The sequence below is a fragment of the Balaenoptera physalus genome, assembly GCF_965194825.1.
Source record: "Balaenoptera physalus genome assembly, chromosome: 21".
In the NCBI taxonomy this organism is placed as follows: domain Eukaryota; kingdom Metazoa; phylum Chordata; class Mammalia; order Artiodactyla; family Balaenopteridae; genus Balaenoptera; species Balaenoptera physalus.
In genome coordinates this window covers 12,002,460-12,017,784 of record NC_138902.1, presented here as the reverse complement: position 1 = coordinate 12,017,784, position 15,325 = coordinate 12,002,460, and the positions used below count along the sequence as shown (strand labels likewise).

General features: G+C 54.6%; 1 protein-coding gene across 7 annotated transcripts in view; it reads left to right on the top strand.

Moving 5' to 3' along the window:
* Positions 1-13,061, top strand: part of GPAT4 (glycerol-3-phosphate acyltransferase 4) — a 32,571-nt gene extending 19,510 nt beyond the window's left edge. For 5 of the 7 annotated variants that reach the window (XM_082444357.1, XM_082444355.1, XM_082444353.1 and 2 more), the window contains 10 exons: positions 1,045-1,114; positions 1,252-1,552; positions 2,323-2,397; positions 3,183-3,272; positions 3,452-3,545; positions 5,196-5,311; positions 6,269-6,324; positions 6,845-6,930; positions 9,815-10,023; positions 12,318-13,061. In XM_082444357.1, the coding sequence (XP_082300483.1) occupies positions 1,045-1,114; positions 1,252-1,552; positions 2,323-2,397; positions 3,183-3,272; positions 3,452-3,545; positions 5,196-5,311; positions 6,269-6,324; positions 6,845-6,930; positions 9,815-10,023; positions 12,318-12,426 (1,206 nt within the window). In that variant the 3' untranslated portion in view covers positions 12,427-13,061. Of the gene's footprint in view, positions 1-99; positions 120-1,044; positions 1,115-1,251; positions 1,553-2,322; positions 2,398-3,182; positions 3,273-3,451; positions 3,546-5,195; positions 5,312-6,268; positions 6,325-6,844; positions 6,931-9,814; positions 10,024-12,317 lie in introns of those variants that run through there. The other 2 variants (XM_082444359.1, XM_082444358.1) reach the window with 2 other exon arrangements.
* The last annotated feature ends 2,264 nt before the right edge of the window (positions 13,062-15,325 follow it).

The window sequence follows — 15,325 nt, the reverse complement described above, 5'->3', positions numbered from 1 at the left end:
AAACACACCTTTTAAAATGTCCGTTCTGCTTCCTTGACTCACCGCAGTCATAACTTTGTGTTCTGCGGTACCACATTGCAGGAGGGCGGACGGGAGCTCGTGTGTTCGCCTCTCAGCATGTGAGAGCAGGAGGGACCCAGCCTCTGGCTCTCTTAAGACAGCTGAAAGGATCTTAATGAAGGAAGGGAGGATCTAGGAAGAGCCTCACTTTCCTGGAGCCCATATTATTTCAGTGGTACTGAGGACAATTCGGGGGGTTTGCCGTTTCCCGAGTTCTGTCACATGTGGTCTCATTGGATCCTCGTGAAGTAGGACGTTGAAGGACCATCATCCTGTTTTGTGGATAGAGAAGAGCAGCATCCAGAGTGTTGGAATGAGTTGCTTAAGAGACACAGCATAACTGTCAAACTTGGGATTTGAACCTAGTTTTGTTTTTGTTTTTGTTTTTTATCTCCAAATACTGTTTTTTTAACACTTTTTTTTTTTTTTTTTTTTAAACCACTAAGCTACTCTCAGGCTTTCTGTGTCAAGTTTGTGGGGTCTCCTGTTAGAGGTTACTCAGAGGGTGAATGGGCAGTCCAGACATATATATTATTTAAACCCTTTATCGACTTGAAAACTAAAATTGTTGCTTTCTTGGAATAATTTGGGAGGCAGGCAGCACCAGGTGGCGGGCAGAAGCTTAAAACGTGCTTGGTTTTGCTGTTGGTGAAGCGCTGCTGTTTGGCAGAAACGAAGGAACCCTGAGGTCCGTGGACTGTCGGCTCCTTAAGGACCCAGGAGGCCATGAGAGGCGAGGCCCGAGCAGCTCAGCCCAGCCCTAGTTCCCAGCTCGTGCCCGCCGGGGACGTGGCTTTCGGTCCAGGTTATCTGGGACGGGTGTGCTCTAGGAGGAGAGGGCTCCGAGTTTCCTTCCAGAACCAGTGCGCTCTCGGCCGCAGTCCGCTCTCTGGGGACCGGGCTTGAGGCTGGCACGGAACGGAAGTGGAGGTGCCCCCGAGCGAGAAGGGGGCTCATCGCGGTGTGTGGCTCTTCCCTCCGCAGTGGGCGACCTTGAGGATGGAGCGAGGAGCCAAGGAGAGGAACCACCAGCTCTACAAGCCCTACACCAACGGTAAGGCGGGGTCTCCGTCCCCTCCCCAGCGGCCCCCCGGAACCACGTGCCTGCGCGCTTTCGCCCCGCCCCCACTCGCCACTGCTGAGCACCTCGAGCATTCCCAGCGGGCCGCTTGACCGGCTGTTCTCTTGCAGGAATCATTGCAAAAGAGCCCACGTCACTAGAAGAAGAGATCAAAGAAATTCGCCGGAGCGGTAGCAGTAAGGCTCTGGACAACACTCTCGAGTTTGAGCTCTCTGACATTTTCTACTTCTGCCGGAAAGGGGTGGAGACCATTATGGACGATGAGGTGACAAAGAGGTTCTCGGCAGAGGAGTTGGAGTCCTGGAACTTGCTGAGCAGGACCAATTATAACTTCCAGTACATCAGCCTTCGGCTCACGGTGCTCTGGGGCTTAGGAGTGCTGATTCGGTACTGCTTCCTCCTGCCCCTCAGGTGAGGCAGGGCCTAGCCCGACGCCTGATCTGCCCGCCCATGCCCCCGGCCCCTCCGCTTCGCTCTCCCGCTTTAGAGAGGAGGACAGTACCGTTCTGTCCCCGGCCAGGCCATCTGGCTCTCAGAAGGCTGCACCGGGGCTTGTCCTTTAAGGGCCCTCGGATTGTCTGCGTATCAGACGTAGCTGGGTTTCTCAAAGACAAATTGCTTGTCTGGACTGACTAAACACAGGGACGGGGAACACGATGTTCTTCTGGCCACCCCTCCCCGGGCCTGGCTGATGCTGTTCCTGCAGCTTCCTCTCCAGGACAGAGGCGGTATTGATCTCCCAGTGTCTCTGTACCACGGGCTATTCTGAGTATGTCTTGCCGGCTGCTGGTACCTCGGGCCCTACTTCCTATTGCTTCACAGCGAAGCTGGGCTTCTGCCAGGGTTTTAAGCCAAAGGGAAGGGTAAGACCACAGGGCAGCAGGTGCCTGAGGGCGGCGCAGCCATCAGTAGACCGTCCCATCCTTCTGGCTGCTGCCACTGCCTGCGGAGAGGGTGTCGGCTGAACGCCAAATCCATGGTGTCCTGCCACTCTGGAAGCAGAACGCCCTCTGGTTCTGATAGGCCTGGCCGCGTTTCTAGGGACCAGGACTCCTGTCTGGGTCCAGGTGATCAGATCTTGCGGGGAGTTTTCGTGATGCCCACTTCCGTTTTCACACGTCCAGTTCTGTACTCGGGGCACAGATTTGTCTGCTGTGTTGTAACTTGTCTTCTCGTTACAGGATAGCTCTTGCTTTCACGGGGATTAGCCTCCTGGTGGTGGGCACAACGGTGGTGGGATACCTGCCAAACGGGAGGTGAGCAGAGCGCGGGCATCCGAGTCTACAGGTACTGGGGGACGGCTCCCATCTTGAAGGCCAGGCCACTTCTTCGGGCGTAGCCCAAACCACAGACTCTTAGAGGGAGAAAGTAACCCAACGACAGCAATGACACAGGCAGGAAAGTTTTTTTCCAACTGATCTTGATCTGTGACTGTGTTCTTTTTGCCCTCCAGCCCTCACACTCTTCCCATTTTAAAGGCAAAAGGGAGAAACCACAAGCCCGTAGAGTCCAGGGCTAGCAGGTTTTATAGCATGTTGTTGAGTTTTCAGCATTCTACTGTGTTGATGAATTGGTAAGAGGATAAGACGTGTAGGTAGGGCCTTTTTGTTTATTCGCTTTTTTTTTTTTTTTTTTTAGTAAGAGAAATTGGCTCCTTCTGCTAAGTTATGGGGCTGGCAAACCTCTCTTTTCCCCGGGCTGGTGGGGAGATTTGACTCTCTGGCCTTTGCCCTGCCTCTGGGTGTTGACCAGCAAGAAGGAAAGGAATCTAGGAGACTCAGGTGTGCTGGAAATTCTAGGGCTGTGAATTCTAAGCCCATTACCTTAGGTGAATTTGAGTAGCCCTCATCATTTCTTTCTTTCTTTATCTGTAGACAGAAAGATGCTAATACCGAGTTTTACCATAAACACTAACATTTATAAAAATACTTGGCAGTCATAAAGGCCGTAGGCAGTGATGGTTAGATGGTTGGACTCACACCTTTTCCTGTCTTCCTGTATGTATGAAAAATAAAAACAAACCTCTGTCCTGTTGTCGCAGGTTTAAGGAGTTCCTGAGTAAGCACGTTCACCTAATGTGCTATCGCATCTGCGTACGAGCCCTGACGGCCATCATTACCTACCACGACAGGTGAGGGGGCTCGGGATGGGACAGAGGGGTGGCGCTGGCGGAACACGAGGGGCTGGCAGCCGGCCCGTGGGCCCTCAGAGCGTCGTTAGAGCCGTTAGGAAGCTGCCGAGGCCAGGCGTGAGTTCCAGATGAATTGCTTCACACTGATTTTTGTTGCTTTGCCTACAATTTAAACACAGGAAGAACCGGCCTAGAAACGGCGGCATCTGTGTGGCCAATCATACGTCTCCCATTGACGTCATCATTTTGGCCAGTGACGGCTATTACGCCATGGTAAGGCCTCTCTCTGTCGCTCCTTTAGGCTGGTCAGGGCTGGGAGCTCTTTCTTAAGGGTGTGAACAGGTAAGCACGTTTTTATACACGGGCCTGACCTAGGTTGTTGCCTTTGTTACTGTGGCCTTGGGGACTCCTTGGGACCTGGATGTTGTGAGCAGAGTGAGCAGCGTGGGGAGGGGTGAAGGTGGGGAGGGGTGAAGGTGGGGAGGGTTGAAGGTGGGGAGGGGTGAAGGTGGGGGGGTGAAGGTGGGGGGAGTGAAGGTGGGGAGGGGTGAAGGTGGGGAGGGGTGAAGGTGGGGGGGGTGAAGGTGGGGGGAGTGAAGGTGGGGAGGGTTGAAGGTGGGGAGGGGTGAAGGTGGGGGGAGTGAAGATGGGGAGGGGTGAAGGTGGGGAGGGGTGAAGGGGGGGTGAAGGTGGGGAGGGGTGAAGGTGGGGAGGGGTGAAGGTGGGGAGGGGTGAAGGGGGGGGTGAAGGTGGGGAGGGGTGAAGGTGGGGAGGGGTGAAGGTGGGAGTGAAGGTGGGGGGGTGAAGGTGGGGAGGGGTGAAGGTGGGGGGGTGAAGGTGGGGAGGGGTGAAGGTGGGGGGGTGAAGGTGGGGAGGGGTGAAGGTGGGGAGGGGTGAAGGTGGGAGTGAAGGTGGGGGGGTGAAGGTGGGGAGGGGTGAAGGTGGGGGGGTGAAGGTGGGGAGGGGTGAAGGTGGGGAGGGGTGAAGGTGGGAGTGAAGGTGGGGGGGTGAAGGGGGGGTGAAGGTGGGGGGGTGAAGGTGGGGAGGAGTGAAGGTGGGAGTGAAGGTGGGGGGGTGAAGGTGGGGAGGGGTGAAGGTGGGGAGGGGTGAAGGTGGGAGTGAAGGTGGGGGGGTGAAGGTGGGGGGGGTGACGGGGAGGGGTGAAGGTGGGGGGTGAAGGTGGGGAGGGGTGAAGGTGGGGAGGGGTGAAGGTGGGAGTGAAGGTGGGGGGGTGAAGGTGGGGAGGAGTGAAGGTGGGAGTGAAGGTGGGGGGGGGAAGGTGGGGGGGTGAAGGTGGGGAGGGGTGAAGGTGGGGTGAGTGAAGGTGGGGAGGGGTGAAGGTGGGGAGGGGTGAAGGTGGGAGTGAAGGTGGGGGGTGAAGGTGGGGAGGGGTGAAGGTGGGGGGGTGAAGGTGGGGGGGTGAAGGTGGGGGGGTGAAGGTGGGGAGGGGTGAGGGTGGGGGGGTGAAGGTGGGGGGGTGAAGGTGGGGAGGGGTGAAGGTGGGGGGAGTGAAGGTGGGGAGGGGTGAAGGTGGGGGGTGAAGGTGGGGGGTGAAGGTGGGGGGTGAAGGTGGGGAGGGGTGAAGGTGGGGAGGGGTGAAAGTGGGGAGGGAGGATTTGAAGGCACTGGGCTCGGGGGCTTTGGATAATCCGCCCAGGTAGGGCGTTTGGACACAGGTGTGCTCCGCTTCACGGTTCGTTTTAGGGTTTTCAGCTGTGTTTTTATTAATAGTTACACATCTCTGGTATCACTGATTAGAAGGAGAATTTAAATTCAGAGAGTCTAATGGTGGTTTCTGAACAGTGAGAGCCTGTGGTTACTGATAAAGCGTTACGGGCTGAGAGGTTGGGGTCCGTGTCTCGGGGGACCTGGGGGCTTGCGTGAGGACGGCTTCGCTGCCCTTGCTCCTTTGTCTGAGAGCAGGTGGGACAGGTGCACGGCGGCCTCATGGGCGTCATCCAGAGAGCCATGGTGAAGGCCTGCCCCCACGTCTGGTTCGAGCGCTCGGAAGTGAAGGATCGCCACCTGGTGGCTAAAAGGTAAACAAGTGACACGCAGTCTGCGCTTAGGGGAAGCTGTGCCTCTACAGCCTTCTCCACTGAGCCCCAGCTGCTTTCATAGTAGTTTTTTTTTTGAAACATGGAGTATAAAAAGTATCAAAACCCTAGTGTTATTACTAACCCAAGGTAGTAATGTTTGTAACCTTTTTTATTCCTTGTACCCATTGTAATGAACACTATATGAACTTTTAATGCGATTTGATTTTTCTTTTTTAATATTTATTTGGTAGTGCCGGGTCTTAGTTGCGGCTTCCCGGCTCCTTAGTTGCAGCACGTGGGCTCCTTCGTTGCGGCAGGCGGGCTCCTTAGTTGCGGCTCGCTGGCTGCTTAGTTGTGGCATGCAAACTTCGTTGCGGCATGCATGTGGGATCTAGGAAAATCTCAAAATGAATTCATTGTCACAAATGAAAACACACTTAAAGCAACAGAACAGAGTGCAGCTAAAAAAAAAAAAGTAAACGTGCAGGTGATGGTGAGAGCTTTGCAGTAAATTGAGAGGAAGCAAGCCTCAGCCGAGACCCGCTCCCCAGGAATGGTGGGTCGTCCCTGAATTGCCTGCGCTGTGTCTCGGGGGCTGCAGGTCCCACCCAGCATGGCTGTAGGAAGTCGGGGGTGAGCGTTTCTCGAGGCTGCTCTTTGCCGGCCTCTGTGGAGGGTGAGCCCTTTAGACAGTCCTAGGTCTGAGCCACGGCCCCTGTGCACAGACTCACGTACTTCATTGAACAGCTGTGCACATTAAGTAGTAATCATCCGGTGTTCCCTGTCCTTGGGAGTTTTGTCTATTAGCCCGTGGGTTTATAAAAGAGAGGATCGTGTTTGCTAACCCGCTTTTATACCACATCCAGCGTCACGTCTAGACAGGGTGTTGATAGATGCATTTGGATGATGACGGACGTGAGGCTGTCTGACCCTTTGTTTTATTTTCCTCTTGTAAAGGCTGACCGAGCACGTGCAGGATAAAAGCAAGCTGCCCATCCTCATCTTCCCGGAGGGTAAGCGTCTGTGTGGGGAGGCCGTGCAGGAGGGTGAGTCCAGTGTCGTGTTGGAGCCCAGGCCCTCACCCCTGTTGGGGGTACCTGTCTTCACTGAGTAACGTGGGGGCCCTTTAGATTGGTCGTGGGACTGAAGACTCAGAGGATTCAGAATATGGACTCGGAGTGCCGTCGTGTGGCCTTCCCCGCCGCGGGAGCCCCTTCTGTAGTGTTGCTGCTGGGCTCCTCGAGCTTCTTGCGGAGTCCTCCCTGGGCCCTCCCGAGTCGGCCGGGGCCTCTGGCCTCTCATCTGGGCTGCCGTGGGAACCAGGGAAGACGGTCCTATAAGAAGAGAAGAGGAAGCAGCGCAGTAGTCTGTTCATCTGTTTTCAGTGTGCGTTCAGGAGCTGGGGAGATGACGGGTTTATCCTCTTTGAAGAGCCATTAGAGTGATTTTTATTATTATATTTAATCCTTGAACTCCTAATCTCTGGGGTAAAGGACCGAAGGAAACAGCATTTTACTCTCTCCTGCATTTCAGGAACCTGCATCAACAATACATCTGTGATGATGTTCAAAAAGGGAAGTTTTGAAATTGGAGCCACAGTTTACCCCGTCGCGATCAAGGTACGAGCCCTCTGAGGCCACGTGATCGCCGCGGCCGCCGTGACGCGCAGTGGGGAGCTGGGCCCCCTCTCCGTGGAGCAGCCCACACTGCGGAGCCCTGAGCTTGGTGCATCTCCCCCACGGGTTCCTCTTTCTTCCTAAGCCCCGCCAGTATGGAAGGCAGTCCACCTGAGGGGCTTCCTGCGGGCACGGGGCTGCCCAGCTGGGTCTGTGCCTTTGGTCGGTCAGAGGTGAGGGTGGGTAGGTGCAGATGTGTCCTTGCTGCTGGAGGAAGAGACAGCCCCGCTGCTGTGGCTCACGTGGCATCTGACAGACCGAAGGCCACTCGTGAAAGTAAAGGGGCCTTAAACGAACCTGTTAGTCTGCCCCGCCTTTTAGGAACTTGAACCTCTGAGAGTCCAAACTCGCTTAGGAAGATGGGACGCACTCAGCCAGTTTCCCTTTTTCCTCCTCCTCTCTCTCCACGCTTGTATCCATCTGATTTTTAAATAGATCCACATAATTATTTCTAAAAGAATGCTGTTATACTACTTTCTCCAAAAAAAACACAGCCTTTGTCACTATGTTTAGAGTATTTAGGTTGACGTCTCAGATCGGGGTAAGAGTGAGTCAGAGTTGTTAGAATTTAGTCTGCATACTTCTGCGAGCGTCTTTTGTCTGCAAAGGCTTCTGAAGAAATATTCCTCATTGTCACCTGGCAGCACAGCTGGTGCTTTTGGGGGAGGAGGTTCTTCTTGGTTAAGCGAACGCTGCTTTCCCAGGTAGGCCGAGCACCAGGGCAGGGATGGCGAATGAGGAGTGGCTGCACAGTTACAGGTCCCTGGACCAGGGCCGCCCACGGGATTCGTTGAGGATGCTGGGTCTGGAGCAGCAGAAAACTTTCTGTCCGTAGTGTGTGCCACGGGTGTGGGAACGGGGAGAGATGTTTGCATTGCGTGCGTGCCGTCCCGCAGTTTAATGTCCTGGGAGCCCAGTGCCTCACCCTGCGTGTTCATTAAAAACCGGCTGCTGCACAGAAGCCCTTCCTGCTCGCTCCAGAGCATCGCTTCTGTGCAGCTGCATCAGCATCACCTGGTGGGGCTGTGAAAAGGCAGATCGTTGGGCCCCACGCCCAGAATTTCTGAACTTGCGTTTCTGACCCGTCCCTGGGCGCTGCTGACACTGCTGGTCGGGAACCACACTGAGAGCCTGCCCTTCGCCAGTTTTGGAACATGGACCCTTAGACAGTTATGCCCGCTCCAGAACACGGGCGTGTAAATTTTCCTTCCACCCGCAGGTTTATTAAAGCTCACATGTGATTAAGAACTTCTGCTTTCCCAGATACTTCTCTAGTTTTTGTGAAGACGTCATTGGTAACCAAACTTGTATGACCTTAGCGGTTTTAAAGCTCTTGTTACATTTCCACCAAAATTAAGCCATTGTCTGACTTTGAGGAATGTATTGCTGTTTTGAACTTTTGCCTTGTTTTTCTCTCCACGGTGTCTGCCCAGCATGGAATAGAGAATCAGCCCTCAGCAAAGGTTTCTCTCCAATCATGCTGTGTAAACTGTAACAGCACTTTCTTCCAGTCACACACACTAGCTCCTGTTTAAGACTCGTTCTTCTCCCACATTTCTTCGTGGTGTTATAACACGAACCCGTTAAGCCTTCTGTAGTTACATTCCGATTTTTTAGTTTCTGTAATTAAGTCTAAATGTCTTCATTTCTATAGTCAGGTGTGCAGTTAGGCAAAATTCTCTACTTTTTATTCTGAGAATCATAAAATTTAGGCTTGAAAGGCCTGAAAAAAATCATATAGTTCTAACCGAGCCCCCTCACCCCCAAGTGTAAGAACCTGCACTCGGGCACCTTGGCCGGTGTCCCTTCCCAGGGTCTCCGGGGAGGGGCGTCCTCCACACTGGTGGCAGCTGGGTCCTGTGAGACCGCTCGTGAAACTGCGTCTCTTTTGGTTTTTTCACTCGGGTCCCGGGTCTTTGCGTCGCAGTCACGCACTCCATCTGACGGCTTGTCTCTGAGAGCCCTTCAGACGTGCAGTGGCAGTTCAGCCCTGACCCTTTTCAGGCTTTCTCCTCAGGGACCGGTTCCTCTTGCTGCCCCTTGTGTAACTTCCTGCGGCAGCTCTCCCTCCCGGCTCACCTGCACTTGCTCTTCTTTTTGGGGAGAACGAGGGTCGCAGCTGTGGCCACATGGCCCACAAAATGCCCCTGAGGCACAGCCCTCGCCTGCCTCGGAGCGGCTGGCAGGTGACAGTATCCGACGCCCGCCCGCCCGCCGTGGCCACTGCCACTTCCTCGGGGCAGCGCCGCCCCCTCACACAGACAGGCAGCTCCGTTAGAAGTGTTGTGACACAAGCAGAGCTTTCTGGTTGTTTTCTCCTTGGTCTGGGCACCAGAAGCGATCTTTGAAAGCTGGCAGTTGTGTAAGAAAGTCTCTCTCTGGGGAGGTACGTGTCGAAGTCTTTGTGAGTGTGTGACGTGGCGGGAGGGGTTGATGGAGCAGGTGGGGTGAAACGCTGGGGATTGTTGACTCGGGGCATGGATCTCTGGAGGATGTGCTCCTGTTCTGTTTGCGGACGTGCTTGAGGACTTGAAGAACAGACGATAGATACCTGTGAGTGAGACAGGCCCCTGGCTCAGAGAGGGAGGACCTTGGAGGAAGCTGCTGGTCCTCCTTAGTGATCTGCGCTCGGGGGTGGATGTTGCTAGGTGTCACACGTGCCCAGGTGTGGGGTCCCTGCGGCAGTGTCCGCATAGGGGGCTGGGAGCAGCGTCCTAGTACCGACCCTGCCCCGGACGTGGCGGGGACGTTCAGCAAAGCTGCCGTTGATGCGCACACACGTTAGAACTCCTGATTTCTCACCATCCGGCGTTCCCTTGTCTTGCAGTACGACCCACAGTTCGGTGATGCTTTCTGGAACAGCAGCAAGTACGGGATGGTGACGTACCTGCTGAGGATGATGACCAGCTGGGCCATCGTCTGCAGCGTGTGGTACCTGCCTTCCATGACCAGAGAGGCCGAGGAGGATGCCGTCCAGTTCGCAAACAGGGTGAAGTCCGCCATTGCCAGGCAGGGAGGCCTTGTGGACCTGCTGTGGTGAGTCCGAGCCGGATCTTACCAGCCGAGTCCAGGAGGACGTGAATGTGTGAAGCGGGTGCTGGGTGGTGGACTCCATTTACGAAGGATCCTCCTCTCCCTGGTGTGGAGAGCGAGCCCACCAGTCCTGGAGAGTCAGCAGTTTGACTCACTCTCAGAAGCCTAGGATGTTTGGACGAAGCGGTGGATTTGGCGCCCCTTCCTGGGGACACAGTCCGCCTGCGCACCGGGACAGCCCTGTCTCTGCGGGCAGGGACTCCGTGCCAACCCGGAAACCTCGGACGGGCATTGGGCTCTCTCATCTTGTGTATTTGGCAAATTGGACCTTCCTTAGACCAGTTTTGGTTTTTTGTAGCTTGTTACCTACTAGAGCCGGAGTTGGCAAACTTTTTCTGAAAAGAGTCAGTACGTATTTTAGACTCTGGGCCATGTGGTCTCTGGTGCGACTGCTTGACTCTGCCATTGTAGCGGGAAAGCAGCCAGAGACAGTCCAGGAGTGGGTCCGTGTGCCAGTGAAACTCCACTTAGAGACGCAGGCGTCGGGTGGATCCGGCCCTTGGGCCGTAGTTTGCAGACCCTTACGCTAGGGTGTGAGGTGGTTATACTCCAGCTAACAGGAGGTTGATGCGCTTGAACACTGGGTCAGGGGGGCTAATCCCCCCTCCTGGGACCCTTAGGTTTAAGTGCAGGGGTCAGCTCTGGAGCGCATTTGACTGAGTGGGCGTTTAAATTGCCCTGTAACCCTTTTTTTTTTTAATTAATTTTTTTATTGGAGTATGGTTGATTTACACTTGTGTTAGTTTCTGCTGTACAGCGAAGTGAGTCGGCCATACATATGCGTATATCCACCCTCTTCCAGACGCCACTCCCACATAGGTCACCACAGAGCACAGAATAGAGTTCCCTGTGCTATACAGTGGGTTCTTCGTAGTAGTTATCTTTTATATGTCATAGTGTGTATGTGTTAATCCCAGTCTCCCAATTTATTCCTCCCCTCCCCTCTCCCCCTTGGTAACCGTTAAGTTTTCTACATCCCTGACTCAACTTCTGTTTTGTAAATACGTTCATTTGTATCATTTTTTTTTTAGATTTCACATATAAGCGATACCGTGATATTTGTCTTTCTCTGTCTGACTGACTTCACTCGGTATGGCAGTCTCTAGGTCTGCTTGGCCCTTTTTAAAAACGCTAACATTTATTGGGCGCCAACTGTGCCAGACAGTGCTGCTGCTGCTCTGATGATCTCGTCTCACCCTCAGGGTAACTCCATGAGTAGGAAAACTTACTGCCATTTTTCAGATGAGAAACTGAAACTCGGAGAGGTTAAGTAACTGTCTTTCAAAGCCACAGAATAAGCCCTGGAGTCGCATGTTGAGCTCAGGTCTGACCGGCTTGAATGTTTAGCCACTGGCCCACGTTCCCTGTCGCTGAAGCCCAACGAAGACAAGGGTGGCTGCTTTCTAAAGGAGGCCTTTGCTGGGGATTTTAAAGGATGTGGCAGGTGTCAGGGCTCCCAGGGTAAGGCGGGTCCGGTGGTGAGGGCTTCACCAGAGACTTTTCCTACCAGCCCGCCTGCACACTCAAAGTGTAAGAGAAAGACTGCGGTGGGCTTGGTTTTGCATCAGTCACCGAAGATGATGATGATTCTAGGGTGCAGGCAAGGCGTTGGGGCGTCAGGTGGGGGGAGACTTTGAAGAAGCGAACCCACGTTTAGAGGATTTCTTTGGGGCTATTGGAGGAGATGGGTGGTTAGCCCCACACTCTGCGTTACTTCCATTCCCTTACAGGACCATCCCGTGAGCACGAAGCAGTAAGAACTTGTATTTTCCGTTGTGTTCATTTGCATGAATTTGGAGAATCCCGGGATCTGAATTATACAGATTTTATTTTGCAGATCAGTTTTACAGATTCATTATAAGTCCTAGTATTTCTTAAAGCTTGGCTCACCTTCCATAAAGCCAGGGCCTCCTTTGCTTTCTGTAAGGTGAGGATGAACGTTTGAGCAGAAAGAACTTTTAACTCCTTGGCAGGTGTGAGCAATTAGAAAGCACCCTGGATAAGAGGAGTGAGCTCTGACCCCAAGGCAGGGGTGAGAGTTGTAAGGCAGAGAGGGTGGGTTTCCGCAGGCCCAGGGCCGGTTTCCGAGGCCACCGTGATGAGGGAGCTGCTGCGTCTCTGGCGGGCTTCTCCGGGCGGGAGTGGCGCGGGCAGCCGGTGGGGGGCACGTCTGGCCGGGGCGCGGGGCGGCAACGGGGCTTCTCTGCTCTTGCATCCAGCACTTCTTCTCTCGTCAGGGACGGTGGTCTGAAGCGGGAGAAGGTGAAGGACACGTTCAAGGAGGAGCAGCAGAAGCTGTACAGCAAGATGATTGTTGGCAACCACGAGGACCGGAGCCGGTCCTGAGCCCGCGCTGCCGCCGGGCCACCTCCGCCCGGGACGCAGGCGCCGCGGGCCGCCGCGCGCACAGGACTCTTCGGGCTTCTTTGAGCCGCCCGGGCCGCTCCCAGGACGAGCTGCCTTCTTGTTCCTTCTCCGCGGGAGGAGTGCCGTTAAAGTCCCCTCCCCACCGTGCCCGTGCGGCCTGAGTGCTGGGCCAGAGCCTGCCATCCCCACTCGGGACCCGGGGTGTGGTCTGTCCCCGAGGCCCGCGTGCGGGCGGGGACCTCACCGGGCCAGGCCCGCCCCGAGGAAGGCGCAGCCTCGGGGCCCCGCAGACTCGAGAAGAGAACGTGTGGTCTGTAGGGGCCCTCGGCAGACTAACGGTCCCCGGCCTGGGCCGCTGGACCTCCCACTCCGGCCACACTCTGCCAGCTCGGCCTCGGCTGCCCCGCTGTCCCCTGGGCTGGGGGGGTGGTGGCGACACCTACCTCACCGGGTTGCTGTGGCAGGTCACGTGCTACCACGGGGCGGGGAGGACGGTCAGCTCGGCGTTGCGGATCCAGGGCGGGGGAGGGGCGGGACGAGGGGAGCTGGAGCCGCCCATGGGGCTCTGGATTTGTTTCTGTGAGTAAATAAAATTGTCTTCGATGGTGACTGAATTGCGGGGTCCTTTCCTTCACGCGCCCTCCCCTGGCTGGGGGCCCGAGCAGCACGCTTCCCAGCAGCAGTCTGGTTCTCTGACTTGAGCCATCGCGGGGACTTGGCTTCTGGAACACGGACTAGCGCGGGTGGGAAGAAGGTAGAGCCCTCCTGTTAGGTGTTTGCGCAGCTCTGGGTGGTTTGGGATTCCCCACATGGGTGCCGTGGGACTAGAGGTGTGTGACAGCGGGTGGAGGGCGTGCAAGACGGTCTGGAGGTGAGGGCGGGGAAAGCGACGAGAAAATCCGCGGACAGGGCAGCAGCGGGGGCTTTGGGGGTTGGGTGCCCCGTGGGCTTCACGCAGCCGGAGGGAAGCCGCCGGCCGCCTGCGCCAGCCTGTGGTCACCTGGAGGCAGGTCCGAAGCCAGGCCCCCTCCCCCTTACGCTTCAAGGCTCGCTGAATTCACATCCCTCAGGGGAGAGCTGCCTCTCCCCCCACTTCTCCGTCCGCCTGCCTGTCCGTCCCTCCCCGCTCCCTGCTCTGGCAGAGCAGCCACCACACCCTTCAGGGTTTTGCAGCGGCCAGGGGCGAGTCAGCTGTCCAAGCCGCCCTCCGGCCTCCACGTGGGGAGGTGGCGGCAGTGAGCCTGGTTCCAGGGCCTTCTGACCTCAGGCTGAGTCTCCACCCAGCTGCCGGCTGCGCCTGCCCCCTGGGTAGCCTCTCATTTCCTCCTACCCGCCCCCGCCAGCGGGCGGGAAACTCTGTTTCTCTTTCTAGTCCATTTCTCTCAAACTAAAACACTGTTAGGGCAGTAAGAACAGCCTCTTATGAGCTGTTTCACAAAATGTGCAAGAATAAACAGTGATTCTTAGTCTTTTATAGGCAGTACTGTTCAGTGTTTAAAAGCTATCTGGGGACTTCCCTGGTGACACGGTGGTTAAGAATCTGCCTGCCAATGCAGGGGACATGGGTTCGAGCCCTGGTCCGGGAAGATCCCACATGCCGCGGAGCAACTAAGCCTGTGTGCCACAACTACTGAGCCTGCGCTCTGGAGCCCGCGAGCCACAACTACTGAGCCCATGCGCCACAACTACTGAAGCCCACGTGCCTAGAGCCCGTGCTCTGCAACAAGAGAAGCCACCACAATGAGAAGCCCGTGCACTGCAACGAAGAGTAGCCCCCGCTCGCCGCAACTAGAGAAAACCCGCGCACAGCAACGAAGACCCAAGGCGGCCAAAAATAAATAAATTTTAAAAAACAAAAACTCACCATTTAAAAAAAAAAAAGCTATCTGGAATAATCTTTACAAACTGGTCTTAAAGATCAAGTTCCATTTTTAAAAGTTCCCTTTTCTTTCTGCCATTTAGTACATTTATTTCATAATTTTCATAGGTACTTTTAAACATTTTGGCTTTAGTTTTCTCATTCTTTTCAGCACATCTGTCTGTTGCTGATGACATAGCAGAGGACTGCAAGAACCTGGTCTAGAATTGCTGCTATGTAAAGAAGTACTTGTGGAGACTAAGTAATGTTTTTTTTTACTGTTACCAGCTGAGACAGGATGTGAATTACACCCCTATAAATAGAAATCTCTAAAAATTTTATTTAGTGCTTGTTACAAGTGTACAGACTCATCAGACCTCTCCATCCTTTTAAATTGGGGACCCTGCAGGCCCCCAGTTATTCGTAATTGATTTGGGATAACTGAGTCGGTCCTGTATGGTTAAACCTCCCGACATTTAGGAATAACAACAAGGAAGCACGTAAAGCAACGTAATGTACAAAATACGCTCACTTCTGGGACCCCAGCACCCAGGAGGACCGTCTTGGAATGAAACCAAGTGGTATTAAGTAGTGGGATGAGTACCGGCCAGCATCAAATCACCTTCCAGACCTGCTACTCATTTGCCGTTTGGGCTTTATTTCTATTTCCTGATCCATAACTTGGGACTTGGGCTAGGTGACCCCTAAGGCCCTTTCCACATCTGAAATGTCTGTAATTTTTAAACCCCTAGTTCAGACAACTTTGAGCTGTAAAGTCATCTGGGTTCAGACATAAATGAGTTTGAATCCTTTTGCTTCCTGCAGAACATTGGGCTAGTGAAACTCTTTTGGAGAGTGTCACAACGTGTCAGAGAGTCCCCAGGGTTTTAGGTGGTAGTGGGGCTGGGTGGATTTGATTGTGCATCTTGGGAAGACTTTTTTCACTGAAACCTGAGCTACTTTTTTCCCAGCTAGTTGGAGAAGGAATTTTGTGAAAAGGGTGGTAAAATCCCCCTGACG